Source organism: Aspergillus undulatus, assembly GCF_047715775.1.
Source record: "Aspergillus undulatus strain CBS 261.88 unplaced genomic scaffold BDV17scaffold_22, whole genome shotgun sequence".
In the NCBI taxonomy this organism is placed as follows: Eukaryota; Fungi; Ascomycota; class Eurotiomycetes; order Eurotiales; family Aspergillaceae; genus Aspergillus; species Aspergillus undulatus.
Window position 1 is genome coordinate 350,311 of NW_027396626.1, and position 20,923 is coordinate 371,233.

The following is a 20,923-nucleotide window of genomic DNA, read 5'->3' on the forward strand; positions in this document are numbered from 1 at the left end:
CACGAAACGCGTCGACGCGTGATGCGGAGTCGATCAATCATTCGAGGTCCCCATGGGTGCTTCCTTACAATTCCTCGTCCACCCAACTTCCATCTTTTCAACCCATTTATCCCCAATGCTTTGATTACTATTTGCTATGCTTTGTTAGAATATTGTGCCGTTGGTACCCTGCATCGTTGACACAAAATGGCCAGAGGACCACCCGCTTCTTCCTCTCCTACTGCGGCGACTCCGCTGAAACGATCTACCTCCAGCACTCAGAACATGAAAAGTCAGAAGTCGATCCTAGGGTTCTTCCAGAAATCCTCTCCGTCAACTCCCTCAGCTCGCAATGCCGATCCTGCCTCCTCGCCGGCTCAGAGAGCTTCAGAATCCCGCCCCGTCAAACGCGAAGAAAAGTCCGCAAAGGTTGCCTCCAAGTTTACGCAAGACCTGACCCCGGTGCCGAGTAGCGACCTGGGAATACTCGATGATGAAGATGACAAGAAACAGGTATGGCCCAGAGATCCGGAGATGTACTTTTTGTTCGAACGCCAATAATCATAGCTTGGCCAGTTGCCGATGAGCCCTGGGGAGGACTTGAAGAAAGCGACGGGTTCTCCATCACGACGGGTATGTTTGCTCTACTGAGAAGTCATCGATTGATATTGGAGGCTTACTAACGGTCTTCCAACGCTTAGGCGACGAAGAAAGTGAGTTATGTCGAATCCGACTCCGAGGGCGAAGACGATGACGACAAAATATTCCGTCCGGGTCGCAAGAATAACCGAATTTCTAAGAGGAGGAAGGTCTCACCCGATAGTGACGATGAGTTTGAAGGGGATGCACACAACGCGGAGTACTCTGATGACGGTTAGTCCAGGACGTGTAATATACCCAGTATAGATACTGATTTCCTTCAGAAATGGATGACTTCGTTGTCCCGGACGATTCAGAAGATGAGGCGAAACCATCAAGGAAGCGGAAACGACCAGCTGCTCAGTCCAAGAGCAAGTCTCCGCCGGTGCCTTCAACGTCTGGCGCTGATGAGGACCTCGATCTCGACCTCCCCGACGCCTCATCAGGCACCGCTTTAAAATGGACGTTTGACCCCGATAACACGGAACCTCGTCAATCTCGTGCCCCAATGACTCCCAAGACCCCATCATGCAGTGCAAAACCGAAGGCTCATACCACAGAGCCCGAGCAGCGTTATCCTTGGCTTGCTAATATCCGGGATATTGACGGTCATCCAATCGGAGACCCCGAGTACGACCCTCGCACGCTTTACATCCCTCCGCTCGCTTGGTCCAAGTTCTCGCCCTTTGAGAAGCAGTATTGGGAAATCAAACAAAAGTTCTGGGACACTGTTGTCTTCTTTAAAAAGGGCAAATTCTACGAGCTTTATGAAAACGACGCCACAATTGGACACCAGTTATTCGATCTGAAACTTACTGATCGTGTGAATATGCGCATGGTTGGAGTTCCAGAATCAAGCTTGGATCACTGGGCCAATCAATTTGTCGCAAAGGGCTTCAAAATCGCGAGGGTCGATCAATCCGAATCAGCTCTTGGGAAGGAAATGCGCGAGAGAAATGGCAAGAAGGCCGGTGGAAAGGAAGACAAAATCATCAAGCGCGAACTGTCCTGTGTTCTTACAGCGGGGACGCTTGTCGAAGGCGCTATGCTCCAGGACGACATGTCAACCTTCTGCGTTGCTATTAAAGAGGCCATTTTCGATGATCGTCCAGCTTTCGGAATTGCCTTTGTTGATACTGCAACGGGTCAGTTCTTCCTCACAGAATTCAACGACGATGTGGATATGACCAAGTTCGAAACGTTTGTTGCACAAACACGCCCACAGGAGCTCCTCTTGGAAAAGTCAACTGTTTCACAGAAAGCCTTACGCATACTGAAGAATAATACTGGACCAACGACAATCTGGAACTACCTCAAGCCAGGCAAAGAGTTCTGGGAGGCTGATATCACCGTCAAGGAACTCGATGTGAGCGAGTACTTTGTTTCTGAGGACAAAGATAACATTACCGCGTGGCCGGACGCTCTTCGTCAATCCCGAGACAAGGAGCTTGTCATGTCGGCTTTTGGGGCGTTGGTGCAATATCTTAGACTCCTAAAGATCGAACGGGATCTTATTACAATTGGAAACTTCTCTTGGTATGACCCGATCAAGAAGGCTTCCAGTCTCGTTCTAGATGGCCAGACCCTCATAAACATGGAAATTTTCGCAAACTCGTTTGATGGTGGCATCGACGGGACACTCTTTCAGCTACTCAATCGATGCATGACACCCTTCGGCAAGCGCATGTTCAAGCAGTGGGTATGCCACCCATTGATAGACCCAAAGCGCATCAACGCCCGGTTAGACGCAGTGGATGCCCTGAATGCTGATTCCAGCACCCGGGATCAATTCTCTTCTCAACTCACCAAGATGCCTGATTTAGAACGCCTTATATCCCGGATTCATGCTGCAAACTGCAAGGCGCAGGATTTCGTGCGTGTACTCGACGGTTTCGAGCAGATTGAGTACACCATGAGCTTGCTCAAAGACAGTGGCTCCGGTGAAGGGGTCATTGGGCAACTGATTAGTTCCATGCCTGATTTGACCGAATTGCTGGCGTATTGGAAAACTGCATTTGACCACTCCCAAGCGAAGGATGCTGGCATTCTCGTTCCAGCGCCAGGTGTCGAAGAAGATTTTGACAACTCGCAAGAGAACATAAAGCAGTTGGTGCAAGACCTTGAGGATCTTTTGAAAAGGGTCCGGCGTGAGTTGGGTTCCACGGCCATCTGCTACAGGGATAACGGGAAAGAGATATACCAGATGGAAGTGCCCATCAAGGTCAAGAACATCCCCAAGAACTGGGATCAGATGTCAGCCACCAAGCAAGTCAAGCGTTACTACTTCCCTGAATTACGAACGGCAATTCGCAAGCTGCAGGAAGCTCAGGAAACGCACAGTCAAATCGTCAAAGAAGTCTCCAAACGATTCTATGAGAGATTCGACGAACATTATATTACCTGGCTTGCGGCTGTCCGGGTTGTCTCGCAGCTGGACTGTTTGATCAGCTTGGCCAAGGCGTCGTCGAGTCTGGGTGAGCCGAGCTGTCGACCTATATTCGTTGACGACGAGCGAAGTGTCCTTGAGTTCGAGGAACTTCGACACCCTTGCCTTCTCTCCTCCGTGGACGATTTCATCCCTAATGACATACAGTTGGGCGGTAGTGCTCCAAACATTGACTTGCTCACTGGAGCGAACGCTGCCGGAAAATCCACGCTTCTGCGCATGGTTCGTACATGATATCCCTCGCTCATCATCGTCCTTGCTAACCATTTCAGTCTTGCGTTGCCGTGATCATGGCTCAGATCGGCTGCTATCTGCCCTGCAAATCCGCACGTCTAACTCCAGTCGACCGCATCATGTCCCGGCTCGGCGCCAATGATAACATTTTCGCCGCCCAGTCTACATTCTTCGTCGAACTCTCAGAGACAAAGAAAATCCTCTCTGAAGCAACGCCACGGTCCCTCGTAATCCTCGACGAACTTGGCCGTGGCACAAGCTCCTACGACGGTGTCGCCGTCGCCCAGGCCGTTCTCCACCACGTCGCAACCCACATCGGCGCCCTCGGCTTTTTTGCAACGCACTATCATTCCCTCGCCGCCGAGTTCAAGGAACACCCTGAGATTGCGCCGAAGCGCATGAAAATCCACGTGGACGATGAGGAGCGCCGCGTTACCTTCCTCTATAAACTCGAGGACGGTGTTGCGGAGGGCAGCTTCGGTATGCACTGCGCCGCTATGTGCGGTATCTCGAACAAAGTCATTGAGAGGGCCGAGGTCGCTGCTAAGCAGTGGGAGCACACGAGTCGGCTCACTGAGAGTCTGGAACGACGCAAGGGTGGCGGACTTGTTGGCCTTGGTTGGTGGAGTGATGTCGCTTGGGCTCTTCGTGAGACTACTAAAAAGACGGATGACTCCAGCTCAGTTGAAGTCACTGACCGGAGCCTGGAGGTTCTGCAGAGGGCTATTGAAGCGCTGTGATTGATTCTTTCTTTCTACTGCTACTACACCCTGTCTGATCTCTCATGATTTGCCTTGCAATCAGTGTCTCGATATCTATAATAGCTGCCTTGTTGCTCTACTTTTGCATTGTTTATGGCCCCTTGTTTGTTGTGTATGGATCATGGATGTTCTCGGCGTTTAGTGGGTTGCGAAGGGTGTTATTGTTCGGCCAGGTTTCGGTTTACTTCAGGTATCTTTCCTTTACCATAGAATTAGAAGATAACAACTTTTTTTTTCTCTTTTCCTTTTGTCTCCCTACAACACCAGTTTGGACTGTAGAATGCTGAACCCTTGCAATCCCCTCAATTTCGAAGGCTTTAGAATTTGGCAGAAAAACCATTACCCGATGGTCCCGCTATGCTATCGTCGTGACGCGAGAAATAGAAAGAAAAGAAAACAGTAGATAAAGGGGAGAATGTGCAACCTCGTAGCAAAGTAGAGCCTGTCCATATAACTAGGCATTGCCAGTAAGGATCGAAGCCGTGTTGAACAATGACGAAATGAGGAAGAAACGGTAACTCGAAACTCAAAGATTTGAAGGGAACGCCAAAAGAAAACAGAAAAACCTAGCCAACTGAATCAAATAACGACCATGACCTCCACCTCCCTCGTAAGTAGTTGATGCATGTCAGACGCAAAAGCCGTAATGAATATCCATTCAACCGGGCAGGGACCCAAGCCAGGCGCTGCCATCTCGGACCCCCGTTATCTTCTGACTGCGCTCCATATCTGCAAATTCGGCGTCGACGTTGAGCTCTGTCATGACTTGTTCTTCTTCAGATTGCAGGTTGGTCTTCGTTGGGGAGTCGTCGGGTTCGGTTTTTATGATGGTGTTGTTGAAGTCTTGCGGATTGGGTGTAGGACAGAACGTGTTGATTGGGTCAGACGGAGTGTCTCTGGGATGCGTTAGTATGTGTAAGGATTGCTCACTACCTTGAAGGGCGGGCGCAATCAGGGGGATGATGCGAAGGACATAGTATACTTACTGCTCACTCTGGGGCTCCGTCTTAATCGCAACGTCTTTCTTAGCCGGTGTCTTGCGCTGGCGCTTTTGCTTGGGCGCCGGGGACGCCTCTTCACCGCCTTCTGCAATCGCAGCGCCGTAGTCAATTGCAGCGTCGTTGGCGGCATCAGGGTCAACGGATGCAGGACGACCTCTCTTTCTCTTCGCCGGTGTAGTTTTGATAGGGGTAGTGGTTGGAGTGGGGGACCCCGAGTCGCCAGCAGCAAAGTCATGGAGAGATTCGAATCGTCTCTTCGCGTTGCGATACGAGACGGAGGCTGATGCACTATTCTTGTAGGGTGCCTTTTCTGCGATCTTCTCGAAGTCGACCTATTGTGTTATGTGTTAGCGCATGAGACTTGTTCGGTGCGTGGAGTAAGGGAATTATGGATGTGTTCATGGCTGAGAAGATACAACAAACCTTGCCTGTATTGTCGCTGTAGAGGACGCCGAGAAGGATGAGTCTAGCCTCGTTTTGAGTAAGGCCCAGGAGGCCCTCTGGCTTGTCCTTGCTTCCTCTAGACATGGTTGGTTGATGAGAAGGAGGTATATTGCGAGTGAAGTGTAGTTCCTGAGGCGGAACGTTTGAGCGGAGACGTATATTGAGAGAAATGTTTGAGTAGGAGGGAATCTTGATCAAAGAGAGGAGTATGGGTGGAAGAATGGAAGGAGGAAGGAATAGGTGTCAAAATCGAGAGGTAGAGGGGAAGAGTGAGGTAAATTGAAGTTGAGCGTGAGAACACAAGGTAGTGCGCGCAACTGAGCAAATACATCGCGATTCCTGATTCACTCCACATGTCACTGTATGAGTGAGCGACTTGTGAGTAACACTCCCCTTTGTTTACAGGCATCTGTGAGAGAAAAACTGACGCAGTAATCAACTTTTACTGATAACTTGCAGCAAATCGTTTCACCTGAGTATTCGGTTTCATTAAGTTTTTCTCTGAGGGTGCTCTTGTATCTGTTTGTAGACGTGCTCCCACAGCTCTGGGTGAAAGGTACCCGATGGTTTCCCAGGCTTACTCTTCTCTGCCGTGAAGAACTGTTGCAGGCTCTTTCCCCGCCACCAAGGCCGAAGTGAGGGGTTCTTGTTTCGAAAACTGACAGGGCGAATTGGAGACTTGTCCGGAATAAGATTGCCCAGTCGCACCTCCGTCACTTTTGGGATAGTGTTGAATCTCATAGTGTTCAGATATAATATAGCGGTAGGGGGAAGCTGCTTCGCATACTGCACGGCTTGCTCCCGGGATCGCCGAACGGAGATGGGGAGCGCGAGGTGGACGAAGTTGACATACGGAGCGGAGGTATATGCGACGAAGAGCATAGGCAAGGATCCCCCGATGACGACTGATATGAAATGCAATTAGTATTGTACAAGGTTAAATCTCAAGCAGTGAGTCTTACTGGCAGGGCCTAGATATGACGGGAACTCGTCGGTCATGAACGCTGGAGCAACGACTAGGCAAGAGACTCCGAACAGGAAGATTGTCGTTATTCGTAGCATTCCGAGAAATAGAGTGCGCCCAGTGCCTCCATGATAGATCAGGATCTTCTCCGGCGGTCCTACAAACTATTTTCAGCAACAATGCTATTGATCCTCCGCGGATTCCAAAATACCTTTACGGAGTGTGTTCTTCGCGTGGCCTGCAGACGACGGTGGAGAAGTTCGCGAGGTACTGCTGCCACCGTATTTTGTTTTCCAGGTGGCCGTTCCGTTCTTTGAGGGTGGATGGATGCTATGAGTTGTCTTTGGCCGAACAAATTTCAAGCTGCTGCAGAGCTCTCTCCGCACGAATCGGGGAAGCGCAGAGCGCAATTGCGGATGTAGTAGGATGGGCTGCGTCATTTTGAGAATGGATTTGAGGATAGCGCACAGTTGATCGCCGAAAGGTCACCGTTGTGTTAGCAGAAACGGCTGCTGTTGGGCTTTCTAGGCCTGGCGAAGAAGATTATTGTAACAAAAGTCGAGCGCGAAGCTCCGAAACGTGATCTCCGCGGCTTGGCCGATGACTGCCTATTCGGGGTTAGTCGCTTACAGGAGACATCAGGACATCTTGCAGCTCAGCGACAACAAAGACCCCGATAACTTCATCATCCACGGTATTCCGGCTTTCTTTCCCTCGGTTGATCCGACACTGAAAGCTCCTAAAAGCTGTTGACGTTGGCTCGTGACGGCTGCTCTCCGAACCGTCGTTGTTCTGTCGCCATGAAACACCCCCACGTCGGCACATTTCGCCTGCTATTCTCAATATGCAGTGCGGTTCTATGTCTTCTTATTCCCGGTCTGGCATACGACGATGTCTCGGACGGGACGCTAAAGGCTCTTCCGCGACCAGGAAAGGACTTTGACATCCACGATGGCGCCATTCTATCGCCCATCCTCATTCCCCGGGTCGCTGGCACTCCAGGGTCCACTAAGGTTCTCAACCACTTCGTTGACTTCTTCCACACCTCGCTTCCAAATTGGAATATTGAGTTTCAGAACTCGACATCTACGACGCCTGTGTCGGGTGGAAAGGAGGTTCCTTTCACGAATTTCATCGCCTATCGTGATCCTCCCTTTGCTGCGAAAGGTGACGTGGGAAGACTTACTCTCGTCGCCCACTACGACAGCAAATATGAGCCTGAAGGCTTTATCGGGGCCATTGATAGCGCTGCGCCATGCGCGATGATCATGCATGCCATGCGAAGTATTGACGATGCTTTGACAAAGAAATGGGAGTCAATGAAAGCTACGCATGCGCACTCCCTAGACGACCATGTTGGAATCCAGGTTCTCTTCTTGGATGGCGAGGAGGCTTTCAAGGTGTGGACTGCGACTGATTCGCTGTATGGAGCACGCTCACTCGCCCAGCACTGGGATAGCGAGGTGAACCCAGCGATGTCGATCTACAAAACACCTCTTTCATCTATCTCCATGTTCGTTCTCCTGGACTTACTAGGAGCCAAAAATCCAACAATCGGTTCCTTCTTCCCCACGACGCACTGGGGGTACCAAAAGCTTGCGAATGTCGAGCGTCGGCTGAGGGACCTCGGTCTGTTCAAGTCCGGGGGTGAATCGTGGTTTCGTGATGCGTCCAAGTCTGAACACGAGATATCTCACCGCGACCCGGTCGAAGATGATCACTTGCCATTTCTCAGGCGCGGAGTTGAAGTCATGCATATCGTCGACTTCTCGACTCAAACTGGATTCCCCGATGTCTGGCATCAACCGGAGGACGACGGCGAACACTTGGATATGGACACAGTGGAAGACTGGAGCATTCTCATAGCTGGTTTCGCTGCCGAATGGATGGAACTGGAGGGCTTCTTTCCGGGGGCGAAGACGGGAAAGCGCAATACCGACAAGACTGAACTGTAAGCCATACCTGCTTTTGTTTCTTTGATACCCCATGTCTTGATGTATGTATGCGGTATATCTTCCAATCGAATCGTATTCACATACTCTGTTTGAGCTTGCTGACTGACTACTGCATAGCTTCTGAGTTTCCAGTACAATCTTCCGGATCTAAAGTTGTGGAATTGTCTAGTTCTATGTCATCACGGCCGTGCGGTTTCCCGTCAGGTGAATTTTTGGGGAAAATCATATCAAGCTGCCCAAAGTGTACCCAGCCATTTCCGCCAGGCCCCATTTCGGCTGCAAGACCGAGCGCAAGACCGCGGGACCGGGACATACCCCTCGCAACCCCCAGGCTACTCCGAAGACCATTGCTCCAAGCACAAAAAGCCAGTCGATATCTGCCACAGTAGCTGTCGGGAGCCTCCAAGTTTCCGCCAAAGTCGGTTTAACGAGCTTGTCTCCGTTATGACCTCTATGCTGGCCAGGCTTTACTGACAGATATGTGACGAGCGACGGCACAATCCCGAAGATGATGATGAGCGCTAGGGAGGGATCGAAGCGAGCTGGGTCGGTAAGGAAGGCGAAAAAGCGAAGGACCTTTAACGGATCCGCCATCCCAGATATCAAAAGCCCGGTTCCGAATTGAACTCCCGCCAGATAGGAGAAAATTGACCTCGACAGCTCAGATTTGCCCAATGTCCGCGGTATCACGACGGCGTTCGTTACGAATGTGAGGATTGTCGCGCCCGTCATGAACGTGAGTTCGGAGCTCGAAGGATAGGCCGATGTATAGCAAGGAATGCCGGCTGGACAGGGCGGAATCCCCGAGACGAAGTTGGCCGTCAGCAGAGCTGTTGTAAAGAAGATGGCCGTTGCGATCAGCGAGCGAGGCGACAATCGTGAAAGACCGCAGAGCATATGCCCCGACGTACAACCTCTACCGCTCTATCATTCCACAGGTGTTAGCTGTCCACTTGCCTTTGTACAGAGCTGTTTCAACCTACCTTTGTTCCCCAACCAAGCAAGAATCCAGTGCCAACAGTGGACAACAAGGATGCCCATGAGGACGGAGCTGCCGGGTACGTCGGCAACAACGAAGGCATGAACAGGTAAATCGGGATCACACTCGACAGCAGGCCAGCGATGACGGGGACATTATCTCGATTTGGATTGAGCATCACCCCTGAGAGCAGCGAGGAAACACCAAAGACCGAGCCATTATGAAGCAAAAGACTAGAAGAGCTCTGATAGAGCAGCAGAGCCCCTAGCGAAGTATGTATCGGAGTGAACATTCTCTAGGCGATCTGGCGTAACAAACAACGAGAGGTTCAAGCCACGCAACTCATCCTTGCACGACCTTGACAAATGACAAACTCGACGGGAAAAGATGAGATTGGGAAAAGGCCGGGTCGATCCGCCCGGCCTTGAATTCATTAATCGGAAGGCACACATCCTTTGGCTCGCCGCTCGGGGACCAGCAGTGAATGGACTATGAAGCAGTCCACGTTAGTGGTGGTCCGTGGTCCCCGAGACAAGAGAATGAATAGAGTTAAGCAAGGAGGATCCGCAGGGAGCATCCATTCCCAATTCCCGGAGGGTCCGGACGCCTGGAAAAGGTTTCCGGCTCCTCCTTCAGCGGCTGGGGTTCAGGTAGCCCGAAACAAAATGCGTATCGGAGTTGTGCTGTTCGTGGAGTAGTGGTAGCCTGTGCATCATGCTCATCCCCAGGTTGTTGGACAGCAGCTGCGATTTGGGGCCTGGGCGCTCGCGTGGTCCGGTGGTCGGGATCTACGGAGTGCACCCCAGACTTAGTCGCCGACTTGATGGGTCATTCACTGGATCCACATTCATAAAGTTGTGCTGGACTGTTGGTGGTTATACGACGGAAGGTATATGCATTTAAGCTTTTACATAGTGAAACTGTCTTAATACGCGGTCTTGTAAGACATCAAGGTGTGGGTGTTACTAGCCTTCACAGCCATGCTGGATAAATGTGTTACAATGTATTTACTGTAATTTATCCGGGATGCTTCGCAAACGGCAGCAACTTCAGGCGTGAAAATGACAATATCGTACTCAGCAGAACACAGAGCAGCGTCATCCTGAGTCGCCATCCATGCCGAGCAAGATGATTATGGTAAATTCACTATACTTCAGAGTCATTTATAAGATGATTGCCTCTTGAGTTGAGACTATCCTCTGGCCTGGTATCGTGGGTTGCTAAGTAGTCCACAGTCAGACCAACTGCTAAGCGGATACCCCAAAATAAATAAACGGCCGACCGGGATCGCTGAACGACATCAAAGTTCGAAACTCACAATACCAGGCCTTAAGCCACATTCGATCAACATGACTGCGATTGATCTGCCTGCTGAGTTGATCCTGTATATCGTGGAATGTCTAATACCTTCGGATCCCCCGGTTGTGTTCGCCCCCGGACATGAGATTACTCGGACCCTGCTCGATCTGACGCTGGTTTGCAAGCTAGTCTCTAAGACTGCGCGACAACTACTGATCAAGCATTGTCTCCATCTCGACTCCGGGAATCGATTAAGCCGGCTTCTAGAGCAAGGATTTCTAACCGCGATCGAAGACCAGGACCAACATTCACTACCCTCATCCATCAGCCTCCTCCTGTCCCCATTCCCAGTAGAACACCTCAACATTCCACCAACAGTATACCAGATAGACCACCTCTCCACCATAATCAGCAACCGCCTCACCAGACTGGTAATCGACGTGCCTCTCCGCCACCTCTACCCAGACGACGACACCCATCAACTCCATCGCATTCTTCGCCGCGCCTTCAGCCGAATGACAGCTCTCCAGGAATTCACCTCCGTCCGCGACGAGCTCTATCTCAGCACGATCGATGGCGTGCAAGAGCCAGCAATCTGGTCTTTCTGGCCGCGCCTGCAGCGTCTAGCGCTGTACAATGTGGATATTGATTCGAACTATTTTATAGAGGCGCTCCGCCGCTGCTCGAACCTGACTCATCTTGTCCTTGTTCGGCCTGATGGGTTGGCGGAGGAGGTTGAGCCGGAGGTGGCAGGGATGGATGCAAGCTTTCTACCGTGTTTGCAACGGCTTATTATTGTGAACACGGGGCTGGGGTTCTTGCATACTTCGCCGTTTGACGAGGAGGCCTGGGAGAGGTCGTTTGTTGGTCGGCTTGATGCGCTGCGGAAGCATAGAGATCCAGAGCAGAGTGATGAGGTGACAGGGACGATTCCTAGTTATCTCTCGCTGAGGATGCCGTTTGGGAGAGACGATGAGGATATCGAGATTTGTCAGGAGTGGCTTGCTGCGCAGGCGATTAGTGGCAGGTTATGGGGGGTGTTGGATGATCGTCAGGACCTGCTTTGGTCAGATGTTATGAAAAGTCCTGTGAGCTGAAGTTCACTCTGGTTGTCATGCCTGGATAGACATTTGTATGTTTTTGCGGGGGAGTCCCGCCGGTCAAGCCCCTGAACTTCCCGAGAGACCACTCATCAACACAACGCTGGCGCTCGCGTCCTTCGCTTGGCATCTCCTGTAGGAGGCAGTTATGGACCAGTGCCCAACTAAATTCCGCTCTTGACGATGCACGTTCTTGTCAATCCGTCATCCGTGCCAACGATCCTCAACCGCAACACTGCTGGTTTCGTGCGGAACCCTTGAATGAGAACTGCTCCAGTGCTCTCTTATATAGGCCACTGAGTGCTAGACACAGCTTTAATAGCGCTTGCCCAAATGTTTAACGATGTGGAGCTGCAATAATTGCTCCGCCGTATTCCACCGGCTCGATCACTTCAAGCGCCATGTAGGAACGCGTGCGTGAATCTTCCTCGAGAAAAGACTTACCAATCACTCGAGCGGCTCACTGAACCTTACCAGACAGGACAGACAATTCTTCCATCTGCGGATTCTGGGCTTCTGCGGTTCTCTATACAAGTGCAGGTTCGTTTCCCCTCTCAAAGAGCCAGTAAATCTCCATCCACCTCACTAATGATCGGCAATACTTGCTAGAGATGTCCTAAGGCGACACTGGAGAAGCCGTTCGGTACGTATCCAAACCGGCAAGTCGATACCCCGGTCTCGACTCGGAGGCAATGCGAAACATGCATGTGACAGTTGTGCCAGACAAAAGAGATCATGCTCCGATGGGCAGCCTTGCCGGGGGTGCCACTCACGAGCGGGTTTATGTTCATATGAACGTTTGTGAAAAGGGCATGGAATAGGCCCTCATTTTTTACCCATGGAGCGAAAAGATCTCATCGATGTTTGCGGTCAGTTGCGGCTTTCGGGTTCTGAAGCTATTAATCGGTCAGCTGTATCGGATTTCCCGTCGACGAGAACGAATTGGGACCTTGGTCCGCAGAATCTCTATGCTTCTACGGATATTTGCTACCAGGCCTAGAGGAGTCGTCGTTAGCCTTTCTTCGCTTCGCTTTGAACGACTTGAGCGAGAGTCCTCAAACCATTTCCGGGCCTTTCGCGAATGCAGGATAACGACGTATTTGAAGAAAATTGACAAGTCTGCATTATTCGATAGCATTGCTGGAGAACCCATCTAAAGGAGCAAAACTATTGAGTAGGAAGGAGGGCATGCATTTGTGAATCGATGTCTACAACAATGCCACTCCTTCGGACTCGGACTCGGAGTCAGTCATTCATCCAGCAAATTCTATGACCGTGTTTAGGTAGCCACTGACTGCATTCTGCGATGTTTGATATGGATCGCTTACACTCTTTGCTTACTGGTTGTCGCTCCCGGATCTCCACGCGTGAAACTCTGGGCATCCGTCGCATGAACCATTCACGGGTTGAGATAGCCGAGCCGACTATAAAACCAAGCAGTCCCTAACCAAGACGCATATATCAGATCTCTCTTCGAAATAACTCCTTCTTCGAATTATGCCTGAGAATCAATCAACTGATCCGGACACAGCGCACTTCAACAATTGGCCCAACAACCAGGGCGTGAGTTGAACAAACATCCAGAACCAAAGAGTCCCCTTCTAATGAAGAACAGTTCGACGGCAACCATGAACAAAAGACGCCTGTCGAGTTAACCGTAACCGGGCATATCCCGTCCTACGCCGCAGGACTCCTCTACAGAACAGGACCAGGCCGGTACAAAGTCGACACAGAGAAAGGCAACACATTCCAGGTCTCGCACTGGTTTGATGGCTTCAGCCAAACGCACAGATTCCAGCTCATTCCTCCACCCCCAGCGAGCCCCGGCTCAGGCATGCGCGTGCTCTACAACTCCCGCTTCTCAACTGATGAACTTATCGAGCATGCGTGCACCACAGGCTCTCTGGCAGGTAACTTTAGCTTCAGCGGAGTCAGGGATCCATGCAAGGCGTTGTACCAGAAAGCCCAAGTGACATATGAACCGTTAAATGGCGGACCTTCGTCCAAGAATATCGGCGTGACACTGTCCGTCAATTTCCCCGGGATGCCTCCGGCCTCAGAGCCAACCGGCAAACAAGAGCCAAATGCAGGAAGTCAACCTGCTAACGCAATCAAAACCCTCCATGCCAAAACCGACAACTCAAGCTTCAAACAACTTGACCCTGAGACTCTTGAGCCCATCGGCCTTGCTGATCAAACAGCCCTCCACCCAGATCTCAACGGCCCCCTCTCAGCCTCACACGCAAAAGCAGACCCCGAAACAGGTGACATATACAACTACAACCTCTCCTTTGCGCCCATCCCAACATACCGCGTGTTCCATGTCTCCGCTACAACAGGCGAAACAACTATACTTGCTACATTTCCTGGTACACCAAGTTATCTGCACTCGTTTTTCCTAACGAAGAACTACGTCATCATATGTGTATGGAACGCTCATTTATCACCTGAGGGATTCGCAAAGGGCTCGTACATGGCCGCCCTAAGGGAATTCGACGACTCATTACCTGCGAAATGGTACGTTGTTGACCGGCGCCATGGGAATGGTCTCGTCGCAACATATGAGAGCCCGGCGTTCTTCTGCTTCCATATTATCAATGCGTGGGAGGAGATGAAGACAAATCCAGACGACCAGTCCCAGTCGCAAATTGATATTGTTGCCGAGTGCGCGGCTTACAAGAATACAGATATCCTGAAGCGGCTTTACTATGAGTATCTCTCGTCTAATTCACCGGCTGCACATCCCGCTGTGGAGGCAAGGAATAACGGTGGGCGCACTCAGAGCCAGATTGCGAGGCATCGATTGCCTGGCTTAGCAATACCCACGGGCTCTCCACTTTCAGCTCCGGCTATCAGTACCGCTACTGCTGTTGCCTCTTCCTCTAAGGAATCACCAGCAGTACCAGTTCCAGTACCAGTACCAGCGCCAGGACCAACAGCAGTCTCCCACCCGCCCACCAGGACCGCAATGCTCGAATCAACATCCTGCTCGCATCTCTCCCCAGACCTCCCGATCCTAAACCCCTTCTACATTACCCGTCCCCACCGGTACACATACGCCCCCATCGACCGCGGCCTCTCAACATTCGTCGATGGGCTTATGAAATTCGACTCGTTAACGTCCGAGGTAAAGATCTGGTCTGAGCACGCGCAGTCCCCCGGCGAGGCAATCTTTGTTCCGGACCCGGAGGGCGAGGATGAGGATGATGGTGTCCTATTGAGTGTTGTGCTGGACGGCTTCAGTGGGAATAGTTATCTGCTTGTTCTTGATGCGAGGGGGATGAAAGAAGTTGGGAGGGCGAGTGTGCATGGGGTTGTGGCGTTTGGGTTTCATGGGTTGCATGTGTCTACTACGGGGGTTGGGAGGGCTGGGGGACGGGATTTTTGATTACAATGCAGTATTCTATTTTCTTTTATATCATCTCATTCATATATCTATATCTTCAGTCTCCCCATCCCCATCCCCATCCCACCTCACCAAAATCTCCTCCCCCCTAACCCTCGAATTAAACCACTCCAGAATCTCAATCCTCTCCTCACCATTCTTATTCCGAACAACCCTCGCCCCCTTCAAAATCCCACTAATCACAACCCTCCAAACAGCCAAGCTAACCTCCATCCCAGCCAGATTTCTCGCAATACAAGCCCTACTACCCCTCCCAAACGCAAAGAAACTATCCAGCATCTCATCCGTGACGTTCCCGTCTAGCCACCGCTCTGGCTTGAAGGATAGCGGGTCGGGGAACACGGTTGAGTCCTGGTGGAGCTGGAAGGAAGAAACGCCCACGCTTGTTCCTGCGGGGAGGAAGTACGGGCCGTATTGGAAGCCGGGGAGTGGGACGGAGCGTGGGAGGCGGGTTGGGTTTGCCCAGGAGAGGCGGAGGCCTTCTCGCACTACGGCGAGGAGGTACGGGGTTGTTAGGGGGTCTGAAGTTGGGTTTGTTGGTGAGTGTGATTGTAGGGCTGTGCGGAGACGGGTGTATCTGTCAGGACAGAACCAGTCAGCATCTCAAACGAATATACCCCAGTGGGTATTTATTTAATCAATAGGAAAAAAAAGACCAACACGCACACTTCCCTCTCCTTAACCAAAAACCAAATAATACTAGCAACATTCATCCCCGTCGAGTCCGTCCCTGCGAAGCAAACATCCTTAACTTCAATCTGGGCCTGGGTAACGGAGACCCGTTCAAGGAGTCTAGCCTGATAACTGCCGCTCTTCGGCACGGACTGATTTACCAGACGAGACGTGTACTCGTCCATGGCAGCAAATGACTCATTCGTCCCCGCGGGCTGGGTGAAGCGGTCGACGATGTACACTAGCAGCTCGCCGAGCTGGCCGTATGCGAAGTTGAAGAATGCGCCGACCCCGACGTAGGCGTCTACGAAGGGTGATGCGGACATGTAGTTAGCCTGCGGCTTGTCCTTCTTGTCCGCGTTCAGGTTCTCATCCTCCTTGAGAGCCCCATACTGCTCATGAAAGAGATACGAGCTCACGGCATCAATCGCCAAAGCCCTAGTCAGCTGGAGGACATTCACGGGCTTCCCCCCGGCGGACTTCTTCTCCCGTCGTAACCGGTCCACAAAGTCATCAACAACAGCTAACAACTTCCCCCTTGCAGCCTTAATACTACTCGTCGAGAACAACGGTGCGACGGCCTTCGCGCGGCTCGCACGCTCGGGAAGCGTCAACGTCGAGAAAATCGTCGCGTGCCCGCCGATGTCGAATTTCGAGTAGACAGGCGTCTTGGGGAAGCCTCCCTTACTTACATAGATCGGCTCGATGACGGAGGCATCGGATATGGAGATGTCGTTGGGACCGATGCGTAGGATACGGCCGTATTCCTTGTGTAATGCTGAGATTACGCTGGCTTCGTTGCCGATGTAGGTGTGGTATGCTAGCCAGAGGGATGTGCAGGCTGCGAGTTTGGGGCCGGGTATTAAGGACAGGGGGTGGATGTAGAGGCGGTAGAGGAGGCGGAGGATAAATGCTACTAGGAGGAGAGGGAGCATGGTTGCGAGGAGCATTGGTCAAGAATGGTTGTTCTTGGTTGTGGTGGTGGGAGTGAGATAGAGATGCGGGGACAGGCGGGGATGGTTGCACAGTTGCGTCGCCAGTTGCTTTGGCTTGATCAGAGTACTGGACTTGAAAGAATGGCTGAAATATGCATGAGTAATTGACAGGCGACTCGCCACTCCAAGATCTCAGGCCTTATAGACAAGCTTGAAAGGCCTCGCTTCACTTCTCCATGAGGGATGGAGGGAGCATTGATAAGAGTCGGTCAAGGCGACGCCTGCAAACGCTAACAAGTCTGACGTGTAACAGCAAGGAATCGCCAATGGAGATTGACGGCGATCATGCAGTGCCAATTGATAAGGTTGGACTAGGCTATGCTTTCGTTCTTGACCAACAGTGGGTGTCTCATGTGCGTCGATGGATGGAGTTGGAGACACGATGATAAGCTTTGCTTGTGGCAGATATCTACCCATAGTCCATTCAGTCCGCTCTTCCTCCTTCTCATGGAATGACACAGAGAGTCTCTGCACAGAGATGGACGCCAAAAAGGAAAGCCAGGATGTGTCTCCTCCAATGGTCAACGAAGACCTTGCCCTTGAGCACCTGGGCTATAAGCAGGGTATGTTCACTTTGCAGACTATACGGCGAAGACGGATGCTGACGAGACAGAGCTTCAACGATCCTTCATTTTCCTGGACATGGTTGGGTTTAACTTCAGCATTGTGACCTGGTAGGCCTCTGATCTTCAAAACTTCTGTACACGACTGACATTTCTTTCTCAGCTGGACAGCCCTAAGTGGAGTTTTCATCATCGGGGTCACAGCCGGAGGTCCTCCAGTCATGGTCTTTGGCTGGCTCGGCGTATGCGCCATCACTCTCACAGTTGCCTTCTCCATGGCAGAGATGTGCTCGCAATTGCCCGTCGCCGGGGGCCAATACTCCTGGGTTGCTCTCCTGGCTCCTCCCAGGATATCCCGTCCACTGTCCTAAATTACCGGCTGGTTCATGCTCACGGGCGTGCTGGCCATGGGCGCAGTCAACAACTCCATCGTTGCCAACTTCATCCTCGACCAGGCTAATCTCACCTTCCGTACATTTATGATCGACCGCTGGTATACCGTCCTGGTGACCTACGCCGTGGCCGTCTGCTCCCTACTCGTAAACATCTTCGCGCCGCACCTCCTCAACCGATTATCCCGGTCCATCCTAATCTGGAACATCGCCTCCTTCATAATCCTCGTTGTGGCTCTCCTCGCCACAAACAACACCAAACAACCCGCCTCCTTTGTCTTCCGGGACTTCCAAAACTTCACAGGCTTCGGCCAAGCAATGGCCACCATCATCGGCATCCTCCAAAGCCTCTTCGGCATGTGCTGCTACGACGCACCCAGCCACATGACCGAGGAAATGAAGTATTCCTCGCGCGATGCACCGCGGGCAATGATCCTCTCTGTCGCAATGGGTTCCGTAACGGGCTTCATCTTCCTGCTCGTGCTCTGCTTCCGTATCGAGGATATTAGCAATACCGCGGCATCGAGCACAGGTGTTCCTGTGCTGCAGATCTTCTACGAGTCAACGGGTAGTAAAGTCGGGGCTTGTGTTATGGCGAGCATGATTACAGTTATTGGGCTTGTTTGTGCGGTGAGTCTGCTTGCTGAGGGGTCGAGGTCGCTTTTAGCGTTTACGAGAGACCATGGACTTCCCCTTTCCGGGGCTCTGTCGAGAGTTACGACCAAGCGGCATATCCGGCTTAATGCTATCTTTGCGACGATTGTCGTCCAGGTCGCGTTTAACTCGATTTATTTTGGGACTGTTACGGGGTTTAATACGATTGTTTCGATTGCTACGATTGCTACGGCGGGGTTCTGTATGTCTCTCTCCCCTTCTCCCAATCCAACCCAGCCAAATTGACAATAGCGGTTCTAGACATATCCTACGCCATCCCCCCCTCGCCCGCCTCTTAGGCTACGCATATGCAACCTGCCCTCAAACAACCAAATCCACGCTGAAATTCACAGGCCCCTTCTCCCTCCCCCTCTCCCTCTCCCTACTCCTCAACACGATAGGCCTCCTCTTCCTGCTCTTCGCATTCGTGACATTCAACTTCCCCTCTACGGCCCCCGTCGACGATCAAAATATGAACTATACCAGTGCTGCGATTGGTGTTATTGCGTTGCTTGCGGTTGCAACGTGGTTTTTTAGTGCGAGGAGGAGGTTTTGTGGGCCGGTGGTTGGGCGGGTTTGTGAGGGTGGTGCTGGGAGTGAGCGGGATGTGGTTGGGAACGGGTTGAGAGATGGTAGGGACGAGAGGGGAGAAAATAAGGGGCATGGAGATGGGAAGGTTGAAAAGGGGACTGGGATATCAACGGTATGATTGATGGGCGTGTTTCGCGTGTATATATGCTCGTGTCAGTTAATCGTACTCTGTAGATAATCTATTCTATACACTGTGTTGCTCCTGATGAGCCTAAGTGTGATCAAGTTTCCGGCAGTAGCCAGGCTGGATCCGGCTCGTCATCCTCATCCTCGTGATGCGCTTTATCAGCTTCGGGGGAATGGCTGTCTAGATCTTGTAACAAATCAGCTGGAGGCTCGGAGTGCTCAAGCTCGTGGTCATGGTCATGACCATTACCAACCCCAAGTGAATCAAGTTGTGGAGCATTGTCCAGGGTCTTAATGGAGTCTTCTTGAGCCCTCAGGCTAGATGCAGCTGGATTGATGTCTTCCTCTGCAATGCCGAAAGCGCTCAGAAGCATCTCCCGAGCCTCCCGTAGTGCCTGGAGCTCAGCCGAAATGCAGCAGACGAGGAGTTTCCAGTCTTTGCCTCCCGCGTGATCTAGATGTTGCTCTACGAGGTTTGTCGTATGTTCTAGATCTTCCATGATGCCGTGAACCGTGTCAATTTGGCTGGGCGCACCTTCCTGTAGCAGCTGCGATTGTGTCTGCATCGACCGACGCATTGTGGCTCGCAGGCGCTTCTCAAACCCCGATATGTCTCCAACCACATGTTTCCACACAACACCACCCTCCTCGAGCGCCTTTATCTCGGCACCAACCTCCTCTTGTCTTTGCTGCATCTCGGACTGTTCCTTTTTCCAATGTTCCTGCGCCATCTCGAGAGTCCGTCGGCTTGATTTCAATGAGTAAAAGCTATCTCGTGCAGAGGACCTTGCTGGTGGTTTGACAGGAGGGTTGGCGAGAAACTTTCGAACATCAGACTCAAGGAGCGACAAAGAGGCCTGGTATGAAGACAATTTCGCCTCCACCGAGTTCTCGATCTGAGATAGCTCCGCGACGACATGCCGGTGCTTTGCTTTCATTTGTGCTAGCGTATTCTCCATCTCGTGTATCTGTGCTTCGAGCTCAGAGCTTTCTTCTCGCAGCTGCTTTGAGCGCTGCGACTCTCTGTCGTTGTTGATGGCTGAGATGGCTTTCTCCAGCCCAGATCGCTTGGCATTGAATGTTTCGATATTATTCAGCCCGGAGTTTGTCTCCTCCTGCTTAAGAGAAAGTATCTCTTGTTCTTGCTCTCGGAGCCTTATCAGATCGTACATGGAAGTATAAATACCCTCCCGTGCCGAGCGTAGGCTTATCTTCTTCCCCACCGGTTGTCGGGCCGGCACTCCCGAAGACATCTTGGGGCTCGCCATCTCTGAAGAGAACGCATGGCTCTCGTTGAGCGTGCTCTCGCCAGACTGCTGAGAGCCAAGGCCAGCTAATAGTCCTTCGCTTTGAGCATCAATAAGATGTTGCAGGTTGCGCTGTATGTGCTTCGCTTGCCGCTCGACATGAAGCAGAGGGTCTTGGTGGCTAGCGGATGTCCTGAGGGGCAAGGGCACTAAGCTCCGGCCCATATGCGGCGGAATAATGGTCGACATGGTGACCATGAAAGACTGTAAACAAATGCACCTTCGAGTTGTTCAGGCCTTGCCACTTGCCGCCGTCAACCAGGTCTGAAGAAATGTCGGACGGCACTAGGCACTCTAACAAAGACAGCCTGAAAGATGTCAAAGTAATGCCAAACCTGCGTACATGCCAGCAATGCAAACTGCCGTTTATCAAGCTGTTCTGGTGTTTGCTCACGCGCGCAGTGAGTCACGTGACT

The 20,923-nt window shown here is 51.7% G+C and overlaps 12 protein-coding genes across 12 annotated transcripts; 7 read left to right on the top strand and 5 right to left on the bottom strand.

Annotated features, from left to right (window-relative positions):
• Window positions 1-2: 2 nt before the first annotated feature.
• On the top strand, window positions 3-4,303 carry BDV17DRAFT_262778 (mismatch repair ATPase MSH6). Its single transcript, XM_073757833.1, has 5 exons — window positions 3-492; window positions 556-612; window positions 681-852; window positions 903-3,286; window positions 3,337-4,303. Exons 1-5 carry the CDS (start codon window positions 187-189, stop codon window positions 4,036-4,038), a joined length of 3,621 nt encoding a protein of 1,206 aa, XP_073615949.1. The 5' UTR covers window positions 3-186; the 3' UTR covers window positions 4,039-4,303.
• A 228-nt stretch (window positions 4,304-4,531) lies between these two features.
• On the bottom strand, window positions 4,532-5,790 carry BDV17DRAFT_84119 (putative histone h1.3.). The gene is made up of 3 exons (XM_073765221.1): window positions 5,484-5,790; window positions 5,046-5,392; window positions 4,532-4,955 (listed from the first exon to the last, which is right to left on the bottom strand). The coding sequence occupies exons 1-3, from the start codon at window positions 5,586-5,588 to the stop codon at window positions 4,718-4,720; spliced, it is 690 nt and encodes a 229-aa protein (XP_073615950.1). The 5' UTR covers window positions 5,589-5,790; the 3' UTR covers window positions 4,532-4,717.
• Window positions 5,791-5,993: 203 nt separating this feature from the next.
• On the bottom strand, window positions 5,994-6,908 carry BDV17DRAFT_291113 (uncharacterized protein; the record flags this gene model as incomplete). The annotated part of the gene is made up of 3 exons (XM_073762057.1): window positions 5,994-6,409; window positions 6,467-6,625; window positions 6,680-6,908. The coding sequence occupies 3 exons, from the start codon at window positions 6,906-6,908 to the stop codon at window positions 5,994-5,996; spliced, it is 804 nt and encodes a 267-aa protein (XP_073615951.1).
• Window positions 6,909-7,147: 239 nt separating this feature from the next.
• On the top strand, window positions 7,148-8,563 carry BDV17DRAFT_262782 (glutaminyl-peptide cyclotransferase family protein). The gene has a single exon (XM_073757834.1). It carries the CDS (start codon window positions 7,269-7,271, stop codon window positions 8,421-8,423), a length of 1,155 nt encoding a protein of 384 aa, XP_073615952.1. The 5' UTR covers window positions 7,148-7,268; the 3' UTR covers window positions 8,424-8,563.
• BDV17DRAFT_84091 (YeeE/YedE family protein) lies at window positions 8,551-9,905 on the bottom strand. Its single transcript, XM_073765220.1, has 2 exons — window positions 9,407-9,905; window positions 8,551-9,347 (listed from the first exon to the last, which is right to left on the bottom strand). Exons 1-2 carry the CDS (start codon window positions 9,692-9,694, stop codon window positions 8,646-8,648), a joined length of 990 nt encoding a protein of 329 aa, XP_073615953.1. The 5' UTR covers window positions 9,695-9,905; the 3' UTR covers window positions 8,551-8,645.
• A 737-nt stretch (window positions 9,906-10,642) lies between these two features.
• BDV17DRAFT_84180 (uncharacterized protein) lies at window positions 10,643-12,229 on the top strand. The gene has a single exon (XM_073765222.1). The coding sequence runs from the start codon at window positions 10,752-10,754 to the stop codon at window positions 11,796-11,798; it is 1,047 nt and encodes a 348-aa protein (XP_073615954.1). The 5' UTR covers window positions 10,643-10,751; the 3' UTR covers window positions 11,799-12,229.
• On the top strand, window positions 11,972-12,657 carry BDV17DRAFT_84200 (uncharacterized protein). The gene is made up of 3 exons (XM_073765223.1): window positions 11,972-12,214; window positions 12,279-12,341; window positions 12,413-12,657. Exons 1-3 carry the CDS (start codon window positions 12,145-12,147, stop codon window positions 12,604-12,606), a joined length of 327 nt encoding a protein of 108 aa, XP_073615955.1. The 5' UTR covers window positions 11,972-12,144; the 3' UTR covers window positions 12,607-12,657.
• A 641-nt stretch (window positions 12,658-13,298) lies between these two features.
• BDV17DRAFT_291117 (carotenoid oxygenase family protein) lies at window positions 13,299-15,189 on the top strand (the record flags this gene model as incomplete). The annotated part of the gene is made up of 2 exons (XM_073762058.1): window positions 13,299-13,364; window positions 13,417-15,189. 2 exons carry the CDS (start codon window positions 13,299-13,301, stop codon window positions 15,187-15,189), a joined length of 1,839 nt encoding a protein of 612 aa, XP_073615956.1.
• Window positions 15,190-15,228: 39 nt separating this feature from the next.
• Window positions 15,229-16,814, bottom strand: BDV17DRAFT_291118 (cytochrome P450; the record flags this gene model as incomplete). The annotated part of the gene is made up of 2 exons (XM_073762059.1): window positions 15,229-15,784; window positions 15,874-16,814. The coding sequence occupies 2 exons, from the start codon at window positions 16,812-16,814 to the stop codon at window positions 15,229-15,231; spliced, it is 1,497 nt and encodes a 498-aa protein (XP_073615957.1).
• Window positions 16,815-17,352: 538 nt separating this feature from the next.
• On the top strand, window positions 17,353-17,808 carry BDV17DRAFT_291119 (uncharacterized protein; the record flags this gene model as incomplete). Its single annotated transcript, XM_073762060.1, has 3 exons — window positions 17,353-17,437; window positions 17,488-17,548; window positions 17,601-17,808. The coding sequence occupies 3 exons, from the start codon at window positions 17,353-17,355 to the stop codon at window positions 17,806-17,808; spliced, it is 354 nt and encodes a 117-aa protein (XP_073615958.1).
• A 36-nt stretch (window positions 17,809-17,844) lies between these two features.
• On the top strand, window positions 17,845-19,192 carry BDV17DRAFT_291120 (amino acid/polyamine transporter I; the record flags this gene model as incomplete). The annotated part of the gene is made up of 2 exons (XM_073762061.1): window positions 17,845-18,685; window positions 18,837-19,192. 2 exons carry the CDS (start codon window positions 17,845-17,847, stop codon window positions 19,190-19,192), a joined length of 1,197 nt encoding a protein of 398 aa, XP_073615959.1.
• A 103-nt stretch (window positions 19,193-19,295) lies between these two features.
• On the bottom strand, window positions 19,296-20,696 carry BDV17DRAFT_281640 (uncharacterized protein; the record flags this gene model as incomplete). The annotated part of the gene is made up of 1 exon (XM_073760055.1): window positions 19,296-20,696. The coding sequence occupies one exon, from the start codon at window positions 20,694-20,696 to the stop codon at window positions 19,296-19,298; it is 1,401 nt and encodes a 466-aa protein (XP_073615960.1).
• Window positions 20,697-20,923: the final 227 nt, after the last annotated feature.